This window comes from Saccopteryx bilineata, chromosome 2 (assembly GCF_036850765.1).
Source record: "Saccopteryx bilineata isolate mSacBil1 chromosome 2, mSacBil1_pri_phased_curated, whole genome shotgun sequence".
In the NCBI taxonomy this organism is placed as follows: Eukaryota; Metazoa; Chordata; class Mammalia; order Chiroptera; family Emballonuridae; genus Saccopteryx; species Saccopteryx bilineata.
Window position 1 is genome coordinate 172117177 of NC_089491.1, and position 18391 is coordinate 172135567.

Below are 18391 nucleotides of genomic sequence, written 5' to 3' on the forward strand. Positions count from 1 at the left end.
TTCCGCGGGGCCCGACCGGCAGCTTCTACTTTATTGCTATCTGACATTAAACATAGTTAAACCTGTACCGGCCACCTATTGGCCATCCAGCTCACGTGGGCACGGCCGCAAGGGGTATGGGTGGGGACAGCGAATCCCTCCACCCCGTACCAACTCCAGTTCCCCCTTCCTTTTAATATAGGGGGGGGGGGAGAGAAACGCAGGAGCAGATTTATTCGCTGGCTTCTGTTTTTTGTTTTGTTTTGGTTATTTTTATCATATAAAATCTAACGCAGAGAGTGAGGCAATACCGGACACGGGGCAAGAGGAAAAAAGCCACACCAGAAATACCTGCGCATATACATTTTTGTACTCTGCACCCCGCAACCCCCCAGATGTATTATCTTCTCGCCAACAGCTGGCCGAGCACAGCTCGTTTCTCTGTAATTAGCTCCTTTATTAACTAAAACCGTTGGAATTTACAATATCTCCCCAATAAATTACTATTAGATATTGTGTCATATAAAGTTTACTGGCTGTTTAAGGAGTCAGATGAGCCCTTTGGCTCGAGGTTTATTTACAGTAGAGGCGAGGTGGGTATAAAGACAGATTTTCCTGCTACTATCTCTCCCAGCACTGTGGCTGCTGCCCTTCTCTTCTTCAGTTCTTTCTCCTCAGGAATTTGGAGAGACATCTGGAGCCCTTTCCTTCAGGAGGGATTTAGGGAGAATTATTCATGTAGGTCCTTCCCTAAGCTGGGAGCTACACCAGTCTCATACCTCCACTCGACCATTAAAGAAGGGATGCAGAGGGAGCAGATGGAGGCACCTACATCAGTGTGAAACTGCCCGCCTGCTCTTGAAAATCTGGAGGCTCAGACCGCTCTTCACTGTGACTCTTCGGGTCACAGGGACTTCTGGGGGTTCTCTCATATTCTTTGCAGCAAGGGTCTCTGGTCCCTCAACAAAGTTCCTGTCTCCCGCTGCAGAGAAGCCACTAACACCCCTAATCAGCCCAATCTACCGCCGGGACCATCAGGTAGTGGCACCGAGTCCAGTGGGTGTGCTGGAAGTGAGGGAATAAACTCCAGAGAATTGTCTTGTTGGGGGATTGAAATTATATTTGTGGTGCTAACCTCAGCAGCTCCTTCCAAAGAAGGCTGAGAACCCAATGCTGGCCATTGGCAAGATTCACCAACGTCTGAAAACAACAATCCGATTTTAACTAAGTCCACGGAACACAGTCAAGTGAATTAAAATGAAAAACAATACAAAAACCTTTAAAACTAGGTGTATTCTACCGGGCTCTAGAGAACAAAATAATCGTATTTCTATGCGATTATTGCGGGCTCCTATCCAATGCCCGATTTTGAGTAATATAGGTAAGGTAAACAGTTCGGAAAACGTCTCAATATGAGAAAACACCAGAGATTTATAGAAAATTAGAGAGACTAAGGGTACAAGAAAATATGGGAGGGGGAAAAAACATGTAGGTAAAAGATAAATATCTGAGCACGAGTCAGAGAAGACCGAAGGAAAAGAATCTTAGCTTCCCTTTCCTTTTTCTCCTTCCAGGATGCCTCAGAGAGACGCAGATTCTTAGAATTCCACAGCTCTCGGCGATTTCATATCTCAAGCCTTAGCTGCTGACTCTGACATAAATGTGTCCGCGCAGGCGTCTCCCAGCCCAGCCACAGTTCGAAGCTCAGCGCCGCACCTCGACCCGCTTCCCCTTCCCCGACCTGGCCCGCCAGACTGCCAAGCCAGGTTCCTCCCGCCCCTAGGAACCCTCGGGGCCCAACTTGCCAGAACCTAGGCCAAGCGATGGGATGCTCACGCAGTCACCTCCTGTGAGAACCGCGAGAGCAGGGCAGAGAGGGGGCAAGAGACCGCCTGGATTGGCTTTTTGGTGACTAATTGATTAAGGGGTTACAGGACTGCAGAGAGCCGCATCCTCAGCTGCAAATCCCACGCCATAGCACCTCTAACATATTTATGCATCGTTTTCCATGAGCGCCACTGAAAATTTAATTTTAAAAAAATTATATAGGGGTTATTTTGTTCATAAAGCTCAACAGGGGTGATTTTAATATTGTCGTTTTCGATCAGAACATTGCACAGGCGCGAGGTCTGCAGACCTCCAGGCCTCAGCCTCTATTGTTGGTACGATAAATGTCGAGCTGAGCTTTGCCGAATAATCAATCACTAGTTCTTGTGAGGTGGAGGCTTCTCGCCCTTCTTTTTTCCTTCCAGATGACTGCAATCTCCTAGAAAGAGGACGCCAGGAGGAAGGTCTCAGCCTCTCCTCATCCCTCCCTGCGTTGAAAAATCTCAGGCCCAGAGCTCGGCTTGCTGCCCTTCAGCCAGGCCCTCGAGCACACAGAGCAGCGGCCACAGGGCGGCAGATGCAACGCTGGGAAAATGAGGATCGAGTGAAGTAAGTCTTCACTCTCACTCAGTTTCTATCAGTCTAATTCTGTCCCGTCAAAAAAGGCCATTTCCCCAAGTATGGACTCTGTGGGCATTGGCACACGCATACACTCCTCTTTCATCTGTGCTTCCGACCCTGAGTCCTACCAAAAACCATCAGCAAAATTTGCAACCCAGTGTACTTTTCCTCGGAGCCCAGTGTAAACCTACCGGGTTTTCAGGACCCGAGTGAGGAACCAGGCAATTTAAGAGCCCAGCCTCGTCTTGCACCACGGCGGTTCTCTTTTCCTGTAAGGCACCCGCTGCATAGTGCCCCTTCCTTAACCGGACTCGGACCAACAGTCGCCAGAGTGCCGCTCTCAGCCTGGGTCCCCGGGGTCGGCGGGAGGCTCGGGTGCAAAGCTTCAAATCTAAATCAGTCTCAGCAAGAGCTGCTCGCCCGGAGCCCACTGGGGCTGGATGAGACTGGGAAGGTCTCGCAGCCCAAAGCGCTGGTTAGCCTAGTCTACACCACGGGTTTAATCTGCCCACACCTCGCAGCCCTCATATAAAACTATGATTGGCCAGGGACCCATGCTCTGGAACTGCGGGGCGATATGTGCGTCCGCTCTCCTACACGTTCACCAAATGACAAGGTTAGAGGCGGTGGCCTGCTGGCTGGCGCTTGGGCCGCGGGTTCCTGCTGCAGCTGGCCTGGTCAACCATACCCCGCTCATTAACTCAGGGGTTAGTTAAAACTGAAGGCTAGGATGCGGTCCCAGTCTTTTCCTTGAACGCTCGTGGCAGCCCCTCATCCTCTCGCGCATCCACCAGATGGATGCCCTGCCTGCTCTCCCGCACCCTCTGCGTCTGAGCCTCCACCCCTCCCGCATCTTCGCGGCCTCCTCGCAGGGCTTCTAGTCACCGCCACTGCTGAGCCAGGAGAAAGGATTTAAGTATAAAATCTACGCCGGCTCTGGTGGCAGGGGCAAAGTGGCAGTGGTAGGCTTAGGCCACCGCGGAGCAGCTGGGAGCGGTTGTATTTGGGCTGCCCCGCCAACCCGACGTCGGAATTATTCTGCACGGTGCCGCATTCTTCCCTGTCAGTAGAGAGGCTGTGGTGGCCCAGTTCAAGGTCGCCGTGTAGTTTGTAGAAAGTGGTTCTGTCGCGTATGCAAATAAGGCAGAGCCCCGGCCCTGGAAGGGATGCAGGCACAGGAGCTTTTGGGATTAAGACAAGACTGAAAGGTGGAGGTAGGGGTTCAGTCTCCTCAGTCTTTGCTTCACTAGCTCCTCCAGGGGTCGGAGCCCACCTGGTGCCCAGGCCCCCTCCAGGAGCCCAGGGCTTAAACAAGAAAACAGGGAGCCCCCTTCTTCAGTGTTAACTTCTAAAGACACGCAGCCCGGGGGGTGGTGCTCCGGGGGAGCTCGGGGGGGGGGGGGATGTGTTAGGGAAGCCTTGGGTGGGAGTGCCCAGCAGGCTTTCAGGCTCAAGCAAACAACCTGCGGTCAGCATCGTCTTTACCTCCTCCAATTCTGCGGCTCCTTTGAGCTCCCTCTCACCTAAAGACCCCAGCCCAATTGCCACTCAAGAAATGGAAAATGGGGGAGGAGTCCCAGGCGGGAAAATATGGGAAGCTATTTCCCCATCCCTCACCTGAGCATCCCTAAACGAGCCGCGTGCCCCCATTTTCTCTGTCCTTCCGGCGCGCTAACAGTTAAATAGTTTCGCGGCCCTGACAATTTCCCCCTCCGCCAGCAGAGGATCTCCTCCGCCTAGTGAATTGCTGAGTGTCAAGAAAGGTGTGGGGCCCAAATTAAAAAAATTTTTTTTCTTTAAACACTCTCATCAAACGCCACACCCACAACCACTTGCAAGTATCTGGAAGTCCCGGGTGGAGGGGCAGGCCTTTAAACCTCGAAGTTCCGTATGAGGTGAAGACTGCCCCCAGTGCCCACTGCACTACAGCCAGTGGCTCAGTGTGACCAGGACTTGCGTCCGGCCTAGCTCTGGGGAGCGGCTAGGTCTGCTCTGCCCAGCTACCCAAAAGCTTCCAAAGCCGAGCCCTCAGTGCGGGGTGGGAAGCGTGGTCGGATTGGAGTAGGACAACAGGCCCAGCAGGCTGGTAGTGGTGAGAGGATGTGCTGCTAAGCCCGAGGCTGGCTGGACTGAAAGGCGGGATTCACTTACCTTCGGAGACAGGAGAGGTTCAGAAGCGTGTGAGGTGGGAGTTCTCGGCCTCTAGAAAACCTCTGGATACCCCCTCCCCAAGGTCGCCCTCAAGCCAAGCCGAGGTAGCAGAGGAGGGCGGGGCGGAGGAGGCGAAGGGAGCGGCCAGCGGTAGGCGCACGGGAGCTGAGTTGCAGCGGCGCATCTCTGGAGAGGCCGCCTTTTATGGGCGTTATTAGAGCCCCTGTCTAGACTGGAGACGACACCTCCTCTGTGTGTAAACAGAAGCGGCGGGCTCTGGCGGGAAGGTGGGTGGCACTGTCAAGGGGGCTAGCAGCCCTCCCCTTCTCAGGCCACCGGAAGATCAAGGCCTTTTCCACCCTCCCCCTTTCTCTGTCCTCTTTGTGATGTCAAGGTCAGAAAGGCCTAGTCACGGTCAAGGCTAAAAGAGGAAGGGTCTGGTTGGTGGCGGAAATGCTCTGGCCCCCTCCTTTTCCCAGAAGCCCCTTGCTCCCCAGGGCCCATCAGTCCTCCATCAGCGCAGGTCTGGATACACAACTGATCCAGCTGTTGGGGTTTTTTGAGGGGTGAGCTCTCAACACCATCCAAGTTGGACCCAGCTGGATCCTAGAGTGAGGAGTTCTCTTTCAAACAGAGAGGGCTGCCAGTGTCCCCAGCTCCAATGCTCTGAGCAATGGAGAATGTCCTAGAGGCTGTCCCTGCTTTATGCCCTCACTGCTGACCCAGCTGTCTATGGATCAGCCCCAGGAGAAGATCGTCTGAAGATAGTCGTGGAGGGGTCTCCAGCAGGCAGTACTTACTCCCTCAGATGGGCTCTTAGCCACAGAACTATCAGCTGGAAGGACTAGTCTGCTAGCCTTAGGTCTGGGGACAAAGATATGGGTGGGGAAGGATTTTGCTCCCAAGCTCAGGAAAAGACATGACTAAGCCCTTCCTGGCAGCCCAGTAGAGTGACCTCCAATTGGAGACTCATGTGAGGCTCTAGCCCATCGGGGTTCCCCAGTCCCGACCTGGTGAGGCATGAGGAGTAGAAGGTGCCATCAGATTATGAGAAAGTCAAAAGCACACACAGGCAGTAAATACTAAGGAAATTGTCCACTGGTTACAGACTCTAAGCACATGCAGGCGCGCACACACACACACACACACACACACACACACATATCTTCAGAAGTATGTCTCACAGAGTCCCCAATGGGAATGCCAATGCTTGAAATATGGAAAGGTAAGAGACCAACATGATCAGGAAAAGAATAATACATTTTCCTAATTTTGCTTTCCCAGGACGCGCAGTTACCTGTCTCACACAGGAGCTTCCATTCTCATGCTTACTTATTCTTGTGGTAGGGGCATCTTTAAAACTGATCCAGGCATAACAGTTCTCCAAATTTATCTAGGCATATTGAATCTATAGTATAAGAGGGTCCTAAACAACCTGGCACACTAGGACTCATAGAGACTTCATCCTTTGCCTGGTTCACCAAGATCCCAATGCAACCCCAATGAGCTTGCATAAGCTTTCTTTTTTTTTTTTAATTTTTTTTTCATTTTTTTATTTATTCATTTTTAGAGAGGAGAGAGAGAGACCGAGAGAGAGAGAGAGAGAGAGAGAGAGAGAGAAAGACAGAGAGAGAGAGAAGGGGGGGAGGAGCCAGAAGCATCAACTCCCATATTTGCCTTGACCAGGCAAGCCCAGGGTTTCGAACCAGCGACCTCAGCATTTCCAGGTCAATGCTTTATCCACTGCGCCACCACAGGTCAGGCGCATAAGCTTTCTCTTTCTCTTTTCCATCACCCTCTCTGGGGCCTTAGTGCCCATTACCTCTGTATGTAGGAATATTCACTCATTTGACTATGAGTGTGTGTGTGTGTGTGTGTGTGTGTATGTGTGTGTGTGTATGCAGAAGTGAAGGGACCCCTCTGAGAAGTGTAGACTTCTCTTTCCCCCAAGTCTCCAACTTCCATTGTGTCTACCTTCCATGCAGTGAAATTACCCAATGCACCCTCAAGGCAAGAAGAGTGGGGGCTCATATCAAGGGAGCTTCAGATCTCTTAACTACTCATTTCATTTTTCTTACCAAATGTATATTTAATCTTCAACTCTTTTTATCTCAGGGAAGATTCTTGTTTGGGGGAGAGGTTAGGGTGATGAATGGGAAGAAAAAAGAAAGATGGAATTAAGAATGAACTTTAGTCTGACCTGTGGTGGCGAAGAGTTGACCTGGAATGCTGAGGTCTCTGGTTTGAAACCCTGGGCTTGGCTGGTCAAGGCACATGCAGGAAGCAACTGCTGCAAGTTGATGCCTCCTGCCCTTTCCCTCCCCCCTTTCTCTCTCTCTGTCTTTAAAGATCCATAAATAAATTTTTTTTTAAAAGGAATGAACTTTATTCCTGGGAGATTCACTTATCCCCTCCTAAATCTCTACTTTCCAGCATATGATTCTTTGATAGTTAACCCAGAGTTGAAATAAAGTTGAACAGGACTGGCACCACATCAGTAGCAAAGCCTCCACAGATGGTGAATTCTGAGATGGTCTCTCAAACCGTGTGTGTGCACGCACACATGCATGTTTCGCCCCTAGAAACATTCATTTAAATAAAATGTTTAAAACTTCAATCATCAGTTAAAGGGAGATCAAAGAACTTTAATTTCCAACCAAATACCTCCAGTCTTTCTATGTCTTAGGAGAAGAAAAAATATATATAAATAAAAATTACTGCAGTAAAGATTTAATCCAAGATAACATTGTTTCAGGTTATATTGCTTTAAAAAAGTCTCTTAACCTGATAATTTGACAATCTCACTAACTCTGCCAGATAGGGAGATAGACGTGGACTGACTTGACAGAAAAAACAAATTAGTGGCAGTCTATATGGCTCCAGACTACTTAGAAGACTAAGATTCCCAGAAATGTTGGAGAATAAAAGTGGGGTTGGTTTAGTGAACTGAGGGTGCAAGGGATCCTAGCAGCCTGACCTCTCTACATAAATTGATGGGTGTGGGAGGATGCAGCCTGAAAACGCTGAGCAGGAGTAGCTGTGCAGACCTTTCCCTAGCCCCAGCCCTGAACTGGCTGAAGGGATTTGGGATTTTTTGGAGACACTAGGGCCTTGGGGCCTAAGTTTGGCTCCCAGCTGCTGCCACCACTGCCACCATTACAGCATTCAGCTCCAGCACCCAGATCCAGATCTGAGCCCCAACTACTAACAGAAGTGAATGACAACCTACTTGTCTCACTCACCTGCTCCAGGCCTTTTCAGTCACTGATTATACCCTTTTCTCCACAACATACACTCATCTATTTAGGCATTGGGATGGGAAGGAGTTTTCTTCTGTTTATATTGTTTCAACTACCTGAAATTTAAAAAAACTTAAGTGGAGCAAAATATGAATCAGGGATCTTCCAAACTGGGGGTGATGGCTATACTCTTCTATTGTCCATTCTGGCTGAGTCAGGGTATCGGAAACTTCTCTGAAGAGCCAGTGGACAGAAGGGGCAATATAATCAAGGCAAAAAAATTTTTTTATTTTAAAAACAAGTTTGTGGGTTTTTCTTTTTGTATTCAATTCAATACATTGTCATTCAGACATCACAATACTATATACAGATAGACATTCTTAAAAGCCTATTTCTGATGAACATTTCAAAAGAACACTGTTTTGTAATGCGCCAGTGGGAGAAGGCAAGGAGGCCCCCTAGCACCAAGTTGGCCTTTAAGGAGGGAAATGTTAGGCAGCATCTACATTAGCTGGCTATATGGGGGCCATTATTTTGGCCTGCTGAAAGAAAACTGCTTTCCTCTGAACAATCTGTACAAGTGAAAGTGTGAGGTCTCTGTCCTCGACTATTGCTTATTTATTTATTTATTTATTTATTTTTTACAGAGACAAAAACTGAGTCAGAGAGAGGGATAGACAGACAGGAACGGAGAGAGATGAGAAGCATCAATCATTAGTTTTTTATTGCGTGTTGCAACATCTTAGTTGTTCATTGATTGCTTTCTCATATGTGCCTTGACCGCGGGCCTTCAGCAGACTGAGTAACCCCTTGCTGGAGCCAGCAATCTTGGGTTCAAGCTGGTGGGCTTTTTGCTCAAACCAGATGAGCCCGCGTTCAAGCTGGCGACCTCGGGGTCTCGAACCCGGGTCCTCTGCATCCCAGTCTGATGCTCTATTCATTGCGCCACCTCCTGGTCAGGCAACTATTGCTTATTGATGTGATGGAGAAGTGACTGGAAATGGACTCTGGTGGGAGAACCAATCTCTATCCCTTGGTCTTTTGTAAAAAAGAAAGAGAGAGAGAGACAGAGAGAGAGAGAGAAAGAAAGAAAGGAAGAAAGAAAGGAAGGAAGGAAGGAAAAGAAAGAAAAGGAAAAAAAAAGAAAGAGAGAGAGAAAGAAAAAAGAAAGAGATAAGAAAGAAAGATCTGTATCTTTGTCTGACCTTATCTCCAGGAGGGAGAGAGAGAAAGTGAGAGGGAAAGAAGAACAAGAACAAGGACAAAAAGATAGAGGAGAAGGAGGAGATAAAAAGTATTTAGAAGCAAAAAAAATTAAAAAGTATTTAGAAGCATGGTTGAGCTTCTTCTGTTCTTGGATTTCTGCATGTTGGCTGGAAGAGCAGAACAGAGGAGGCAGTAGGGCCGAAGGCAGCTCCTGAGAAATTCAGTTTCTTGTTTGAGGTGCGTGGACAGGTGGCTCCTAGGCCAATTCCAGCTTTTGTTGAAACAGATAGGAAAGAAAGAAAACCTATATGCTGCCTGTAATCCAATCACGATGCCAGATCCCTAATAATTATCATTAATATTAATACGACTTTTAAAATATGCATAGAAAGTCTTAACTGGAAATTCTTGCCTAAGTAAGGAGTGCAGGAGGGACAAGGGAGCAGGGGAAGAACTAGGCTCCCAGGTTCTGTACAGAGGCTGAGGATGCACTCACAGGAGGGCCGTCTAACTGCCCTGGAAAGGGAGGAGGTGAGAAAGGGAGGAGGCGAGAATGGGGTCATTGGGGGTTCCACAACCTGGCTTTGGTTGGAATGATGGGGCTTTTTGCTGCCACTCGGCTTTCTGGCATGGAGAGGGGTGAGTGTGAGGGGGAGTAAGGGCCTGTGGACTTGCTCCTACAGCCCACCAGAGCCCACCTCCAAAGCTGTTGAGGTCCTGGAGTCCCCATTTGGATGGGAGTGAGGGTTGAGGATAGGGCGGGGAGTAGAGGGCGGCAGAGCACGCCCTTGGATACTCTCTGTCTCCTGGCTGAGGGAGGTTCCTCTTTCTTGTTAACATTAAATATTCGAGGGTTCGGTTATGGTACAAAGTGGCAACATAAATAGAGGCGTAAAGTGGCCCGGTAGACTGTCAGGTGGAGTGGAGATGAGGTGTTTTCGATTTGCTGACCACTTTCTTCTCTTTGACTCGCCGGTTCTGGAACCAGATGGTGACCTGGCGCTCCGAGAGGTTCGTGGTGGCGGAGATGCGCCGGCGCTTCTCTTTGGTGATGAATTTACTGGCAGCGTACTCCTTCTCCAGCTCCTTCAGCTGCACCTTCGTGTAGGGAACGCGTTTCTTGCGCCCGCGCCTGTAGCTGCTCACCTCGGGCTGTACGGGAACCACATCTAGGGGCGAGAGAGAAGGCGGGTGGGCAACAAGTCAATCGCGCGCTGGACCCTGGACTGGGATAGGGGCCCGATGCTGCACACTGGCTGCGGAAGCGTAAGTTTCTGGCAGGGACTCAGGGGAAGCCGGCAGATTGCCCCCAAATCCTTTGCATCTCTGTTTGTTTGGGGGTTTTTTGTTTTGTTTTGTTTTGAATACAGGGACAGAGATAGAGTCAGAGAGAGGGATAGATGGGGACAGACAGACAAGAATGGAGAGATGAGAAGCATCAATCATCAGTTTTTCGTTTTTGACACCTTAGTTGTTCATTGATTGCTTTCTCATATGTGCCTTGACCGTGGGCCTTCAGCAGACTGAGTAACCCCTTGCTTGAGCCAGCGACCTTGGGCCCAAGCTGATGAGCTTTTTGCTCAAGCCAGATGAGCCTGCGCTCTAGCTGGCGACCTTAGGGTCTTGAACCTGAGTCCTGGGCATGCTCTATCCACTGCGCCACGGCCTGGTCAGGCGCATCTCTGTTAATAGCAAGGTTACAACTAAGGTGAGGCCTCTGGGGTATTCTTCTGGTTCATACTTTAAAGAAGGGGGTGCCAAAAACTCAATAATCAAGATAATTAATACAATGTTTTTTAAAAATCAAAATATATGCCAAAAAAATTCACAATGAGCAAAATATCAAAATTTTTAATAAACACGAGGCCAGTATTACTGATTTTTACTTTTGCCTCACGCTACAGTATGGCTCAGCACAGGCACAGCATTTGTCACTAGAATCTTTGTGCCCAAACCACCAGATCTCTTTGGACACAGACCACCAAGTGACTACTCCCTGGCTCTGCACTAGGAATCTGAGGCCTGCACCAATAGATAGAAGTGTCAAGGTGAAGCCAGCCTGCTTGGGAGCCCATCATCTAGTAGTCCAATGTTACAAGACACTTAAGAGCAAGCATCGAAAGTGGGAGGCCTGGCCCTGAGATGTAGAGAATTGGTCCCTGGAAAGAAAGGGTACATGCCCCAGGGCCTCTCCACCTGAGGAGGCACCAGGGGAGCCCTTCTTGGGGTAAAACCAGGTATTCACATAAGTCTATAAAAAGAACTCAATGCCCCCCTTCTCCCACAAATATCCACTCACCAAAACAGCAAATTCTGCTCTGCTCCAACCCCCTCTCCTCTCCATTCTTCCAAGGCTGAAGGAAACTGTCTTCATCCCATGCAGGAATCCTAACCCTAAATCCGAAACACCTTGTCATACTAACCACTAGTAGTTTTATTTCTTTATGCTCTGAAAATTTCACAGAAACTAAAAATAATAATTGTCACTTATATCCCCTTCCACTCTACCCTTATCAACATCAATAAAAAGGTCATAACCACACTTTCAAGGGGAAGTGGGGAACTAGGGAGATTATCTAAATAACCGACCCCACAATTTTAAAAATGAAATTATTAGACATCTTCAGGCAGAAGATAATGAAGAAGACTGAATATTTGAGGTTTCCCCTTCATTCTCTCTTTGAAAGTGTAGATATAGTCTGAAATGAAGACACAAAGCGCTTCCTGAAATGCTGTTCTCATTTTACCCTTATAAAATACCTTCCCTACACCCATTCCTATTGGGTCTGCTCTCTCCCGGAGCCTTTATCTATACAGGATGGGAGAGAAGTGGTCACAATCAAATGCAGTGAGGACAGAAAATGCTCAGGAAGAATATGGGAGAGAGGGGTTCCAATGGTCTGGTTTGGCTGTTTTCATGACGACAATTTCTCAGGAAAATTGTTGTACTTGTCACTTTTGTCTGCCTAGATATGAATAGGCCAAGGTTTTAGAAAAATCTGAAAAAACAAAACAATTTCACTTTAACAGAGCAGATCCTTTAGGTTAAAAATGAATTTCTTTTTTGGGGGGTACAAATAATTTTTTTAAAAAACCCTCTCAGTTCTCAAATTTGTTTTACTCTTACAGATGTAACTATGACTCAGGAAACAATTATCTGGGACAAGAATAAAACAGAGAAGGTAAGTAATGATATCATGAGAACACTGTGAGGTTTTCTCTTTGTTTATTTTAATCCTCAGAACAATTTTTCAGGCTTATTTTATTAAACCCATTTACAAAATCAGACTTTTGAGGCTCTGAGTGAGTAAAATAACTTAAGTGGCAGAGCCAGATTTTTGAACTCAACATAATGACACAGTAAGTTCTAAAATGGAAATAAGTCACTTGGTACAATCCAGCTTTAAAATATCTCCTTTTAAAACAAACAAAATAAAAACACCTCCTTTTTCTTGGAGAGCAAAATGGGCTAAAAGTGGAATTTGACTCCTGAATTAACCAGATAACTCTCCCTGGTTTTTTGCTCTACTTTCTATAAATGCTCACATTTGCCTACCCAATTTTGGGTCCCCTAAACTCCAACTCTAACTTTTCCAATGAAATGTAATCAATGTAACCCTAAAAATCAGTTTTAAAAACAAGCAATTGATTTAAACAAGTTATTTTTCTCTGTATATTGTCAAGGACTGATTTAGCCAAGTTTTTCATGGATCAGACCAAACAGCTGGGTTTCTTTTTTAAGATCTCCTGGGGAAGTACCTTCAATCTTTCCTTCTCACATAAGTCCCCTTTTATTGTCTGTTGTTTTGTCTGAAAACGAAGTGGGATTTACAGATATGGAAACATCTGGAAGCTTAGATCTGGAATAATGTCTATATTACCTCAAGTAAGTAGGGGAGTTGGCTATTAATTTTACAATCAATCCTTCCCTAATCTCCCTCCAGAGCATACACACACCCAAACACTTCATACTTGGGAACCTAATAGACACCTTTGAGGAACGAATAAAAATCAGATCAATGCTCAGCCATAGCTTTCTCTCAGGGGCCCTGTGTACAGGTTCCTACTTCCCACTCTTTCTTGCCCACTCACGCAATACAACAACAGGGCTCTGAAGAGGACCTTGCCCGGCTAGAAATCCTAGCTGCTCTTCTCAACCGAAATTCAAATGCTTGTCAGTAGGTACTTCCAATATGGCCCAAAGAACCTACTAATTCTTTTTCTCTTTTGCTTCTTCCCCTAATCTTATCTGTCTCTATTTCTTCCCACCCCTTTCTTTGCTGATCCTCTCTTGGAATTTCTGCCTGTGTCAAAAAAAAAAAAAAAAAAAAAAAAAAGGGAGAGAGAGAGAGAGAGCAATGAAGTGAGGATCTGTGTAATTGGAAGGTAGAAGCCACAACATATCTTGGGCCTAATTATTTGGATCTTTCTAAACAATTGCTTCATCTCCCACACCAACCCAGACTGCCATAGATGAGGTTTCTCAGAGCCAGAGGCACTGAAGAGAGACAGTAGTGTTTATGCCTAGATGCTGCAGAACAAACCGCAATTGCATAGACAGAGTTATCTGGAAATCTCACTACTTCTAAAAGATTTCTGTGTGGGTAGAAAGATGGAGAGCGTCTGAAGATCATTTGCTTTTCATCTGCCTTTTGCCTGGACCTCTGCACTTGCTGTTACACACCAGCCTGATTCTATTTCAACACAGGGAGTGTGTGAACACATAGCTCCTGAGACACATGGGGTTTTATTAGATTTTATATCCATTTCCATGCCATAATTTGCATACTGTAATTTGCAAGTGTATTAAATCTCAATTGAGCTATATATATATATTTTTTTTATTTCAAAGATTTTTCCCTAGGAGGCTGTGATCACAAATTATTTATTTTTAGCAGGATTTTTCTTGAGAATCTTTAAAAGATTTGTTCAAAGGTATGTTTTGTTCAAAGATATTTCTGAGCTTTTCTCCAATCCTTATTGCACTCCACATGCATACACAGGGATGCCAGTGCAGCTCCTTCTCTTCATTTCTTCACATTGAGTTCATTGCCCATGGCTCTAGACCTGCACCTCTGCCAACAGTGAGCCTGGTGGGCAACAGCTTCCTGCCTTTTGGCCCTTTAGTATGACCTATCAGCTCCTGCTGCTCAGGAATTCCTGCTAGATCCCCATCTCCTAAGGAGCATTCCATTTGAGTAAATTGGGAAATTATTTTTTTAAACATTTTTTATTCTTTTTTTTTTTTTGAGAGGAGAGAGAGAGAGAGAGAGAAGGTGGGAAGGAGCAGGAAGAACCAACTCTCATATGTGCCTTAAGCAGGCAAGCCCACGGTTTTGAACTGGGCACCTCAGTGTCCCAGGTCAATGCCTCATCCACTGCGCCACCACAGGTCAGGCAAATTGGGGAATTAAAATGCCATCTCTCTCTACATGTGGATCACCTATAGTCTAGAAATGTGTTATTGTGCATTTCATATTAGGTGGTTAATAATAGAAATCATATTATATAAAAATATTATAGCCAGTGCCAAATAGATAATGCACGATATACCATGTACTAAAATTCTATCATCCTTAAATCTTCTTGCAGACAGAAATGGATTGCCTAGGGTGGGTCCCACTCTGGTATTCAGTTGTGTTATATTGAACAATCTCATAGTATTTACAAGATTTACAATGTTATTTGCTATACTTCCTAACATCATTCAGTGATATTTTCATCATCTGCCCTTGCCTCATTCCCAGATGCAGAGGAATTTCAGGCCCACCCTTAGGAGGTCTTCAGGTCTATCCTTCCCAACGAAAATGTCCCTGGGCTCATATACAGAGCTGGGGAACCCTCTGGGCAGTATGGAGAGACATCTGTCACTGCTCTGGACCCCACAGGACTCCTGTGGACACCAGAAGGGAGCTAGTCAGCCCTCTCCCACTGAGCTCTACTTACAGTCAGAGCAGACTGAAGCTCTGGATTTGATAGACCCCTAATCCCGATTTCTCAGTGCAGTGCTGCCTTCAAAGCTCCTGATGTGGTTTTTAAAACCTGGGACTGGTCTTTCCCCCCTCTGTGGCTTGCAAGATCTCCTTTTCAGAGATAGTCTCAGTTGGAGAAGGAACAAGATACTCACTGGTGAATTCCACATCTCTCCTATACATAGACAGACAAAACTGAGAGGTCCCAGCCTGGGCCTGGATCCCAGATCCTGCTAGAAAAGGTCTTCCTCCCCCACATCTCTCATCCTTACCCCCTCTCTGTGTGTCTGAGCATGGATAATGCTCTTTCTCTCCACATTTGAGGAGTTAGTGAAAACACCCACAGGATTTGAGGTCAGTATGCCAGAAAGAAAAGAGAACATATCCAGGAGAGGGATGCAAACTCCCTTCTCTTCACATCCTCTCAAGAGAGATGTTTAGCTCTCCGCTTCTTTAACAATCGGGAAATTCATAGCCAAATATAGTAAATACATCAAGAAAAGAAAGAAAGAAAGAAAAAAAAAGAAGTATCTATATTTCTGCAGACTGGCAAATTGGAGCCTTATTTAAACAAACAAGCCAAAAAACCTGTCTAGAACCAGAATGATCTTGAAAACTCTGCCGAAGAAAATGTTTGGAGGTTCTTATTTTTTCCCACAGTTTTTCAATGGATTGGGGTTTTTTTTTTTGCTGGTGATTGTGGATTCCAAGGATTCGAGGACCACCCCACCCCCATTCCTAGCCAGATGCCGGCTTCGCCCGCGGAGAGCCGCGCGTGAGACTGGAGCCGGCTGGGGGAGGAGGAGGTGAGCTACCGACTCAAGACCAGCCGGCGGCCCGGCGCTCGGGCGCCTATGATTGCTTCACTCTCAGCCGGGCAGCTTTGGGGAACGTGTCGGAGCAGATTTCTTCCCCGGCGCATTCCTCAGCGCAGCTCGCCCGGCCAGCTCCATCGGCAGCCCAGCAGAGCCGGCGCGCCGGGGCCAGACGGCGGGGGTGGCTGGGGCGCGGAGCCCCGGGGCAGGCTGGGCGGGGAGGGGTCCCTGGCGGCGGCCGCGGCGCTCGGGCCTCTTCCTTACCTGGAAAGGGAGACTTCCAGATGTGGGCGGACTGCGACTGCTCCTTGGAGCAGTACACCTGACTGTCCCAGCCGTTGGAGAGAGCCCAGTGCTGGTAGCCTTCGACGGGAATGAGCGCATCGTGTCGCGGCTCTGGGTGCCCGCTGATCCCAGGCACCACCGACACGTCCAGGTAGCCGGGCATCGCTTGGTAGGAGCTGGCGAAGCTGGGATAGAAGGCGAACTCCTTGGCTCTGGAGGACAAGTCGTCACCGGGCAGGGCGCCCGACGGCTCCGGATACTTATCGCCCGGGTGGTAGGCGCAAGGCTTTTGCTGCAGGTTCACATTGTGTGACAGGCGGCAGCCGTAGTAGCTACCACCAAACGGATAGCCATAGCCCAGGGTGGCGCTGGACGAGGTGGGGGGAGCCGGCGGAGGGGCGCACTGGCGCGCCGCCTCCGGGGTGGGGATGTCCGTGTAGACGGCGCCCTGAGGGGCTCCCAGGGGAGCCGGTGGGCGGCCCAGCACAGGGTGTGGGAGCAGGTCGCGGCAGTGGCTGGCCGGGCAGCTGCTGCCCAGCCCGTCCATGCTCGGGGCTTTGGCGGGGCTGGCTCCGCTGCAGCCGCCCCCTGCTCCGCCAGTGCTGCCGCCTCCCCCGCCCCCGCTGCTGCCGCTCTCAGCCACGCTGTCTTCATAGACGTACATAAGGCTCTCCGGCCAGCGCGGATGCAGGAGCAGCGAAGTCGTCATGACATGATCTGCTCGAGCTTTTTAAAAACTCCACTTGCTAGAGGCTGCGATCTAGGAGACACCTCGCTCTTTCCCCCTCCCCCACCCCTCCTCCTTTTCCTCCCCACCCTCCCCTCTCCTCCTTCTTGTGCTTCCACTCCCTCCCACATTCCTTTTGCGCATGCGGAGACACTTCATTGAGGAATCCGCCGGCTCCCTCCCGCCTCCTTCAGCGTCCCTCCTGCGCCCACGTGACCCGGCCGCCGCGAGGGACGCCCAAGACTTGTCTCCTGGGGTTCCCACCCCTCCAGGTGGGGCGGGACAAAGTGGAAAATCTCTATTCTGATTGGCTCTTACAAGGGGCAAAGAAGGGGAGGAAGCTAGGAGATTTAAAGGCAGGGCAACGCCCCCTGTCAGGCCCCGAAGAAGGAGAGGCCGGGGAAGGCTGAATTTGGCCGACTCAAAAGGGTCTGGAGAGACGGACAGTTCCCAGGCACCATCCCCTAAATTTAGCATGTGTATGGGGGAGACATCTCTACCCCACCCCAAAAGATCGTTGTGACTAGATTGGGGCTTGGAGCTAAGGGTGAGGGAAAAACCCGGATTTCTTCCTTAATAAATGAAGAAACCAGAAAACAGGCGAAATTGCGCCAGCAGGGTGTGAGGAGCCCGGCTGTGGCCCAGGCTGACCCCTTAAATTCATGGCTGGCAAAACTCTGATACCTGCAAGGAGAGAGACTTTGATGCCGGGATGGTGTTTTCATTTCCTGCTTTCAGCCACTTACCCGAAAACCCGTTTTCTGGGAGGGACTCTGGGCTCCTCACTCGCAGGTCTTCCTCAAGCAGAGCAGAGAAGGCTAAGAAGATGTGATAGTACCCAAACAGTGGTGGGATTCAGCAAGTTCGCACCGGTTGGGCAGAACCGATACCTAATTTTTTGTTGAGTTTGGAGTATGGTTGTTAAAATGGCACTTGTAATCAGGGTTATTCTCTCTAAACTGGGCGCCTGGGCAGCCACCCAATGTGGAAATCACAAATTTACATTTCTTACTCTTTTTGAATGTTCATCTGTGCAACAGTGTATTCTAAGTGCCCCATAGTAATGCTCATTCCATCCATAGGTAAAAATAAATTGATGGAACTATGCTTGCAATATTTATTTATTCATTTCATAAAACTCATACCTTTGATGAAATACTACATTTTCTTTTCCTCGCGTTTGTGACTTCAGTAAACAAACATATAACATAAAGAGAAAAAGTGCCAAACAACCAGGGGGTGACAAGCTGTCATTGGATATCTTAAATAATAGTTTTATTGTTTTTTGTTAGGTATTATTTAATATTTTTTCATTAATTTTAAAAAACTTTCTTATAATCTAGTTTTGTGTACCTCTTTTATTGTTCTTATTTAAGTATTAAATGCATAAAATAATAAACTACCTTTTGGTATATCTTTGTTTATTAAAATGGTCATTAGGGCAGAGAACCGGTTGTTAATAGAATAAGGCAATAGAATAGGCTGATATTTTAATATACGATGGAAAGAAAAAGCCTTGGAGTGGGACTTTTAAAAAAATGTGGAAAAAGGGGAAGGTTTCAATCTAAA

At 47.8% G+C, this 18391-nt stretch overlaps 1 protein-coding gene across 1 annotated transcript; it reads right to left on the bottom strand.

Annotated features, from left to right (window-relative positions):
• Positions 1-9004: 9004 nt before the first annotated feature.
• Positions 9005-16804, bottom strand: HOXC13 (homeobox C13). The gene is made up of 2 exons (XM_066254871.1): positions 16075-16804; positions 9005-10192 (listed from the first exon to the last, which is right to left on the bottom strand). Exons 1-2 carry the CDS (start codon positions 16802-16804, stop codon positions 9936-9938), a joined length of 987 nt encoding a protein of 328 aa, XP_066110968.1. The 3' UTR covers positions 9005-9935.
• Between the last annotated feature and the right edge of the window lie 1587 nt (positions 16805-18391).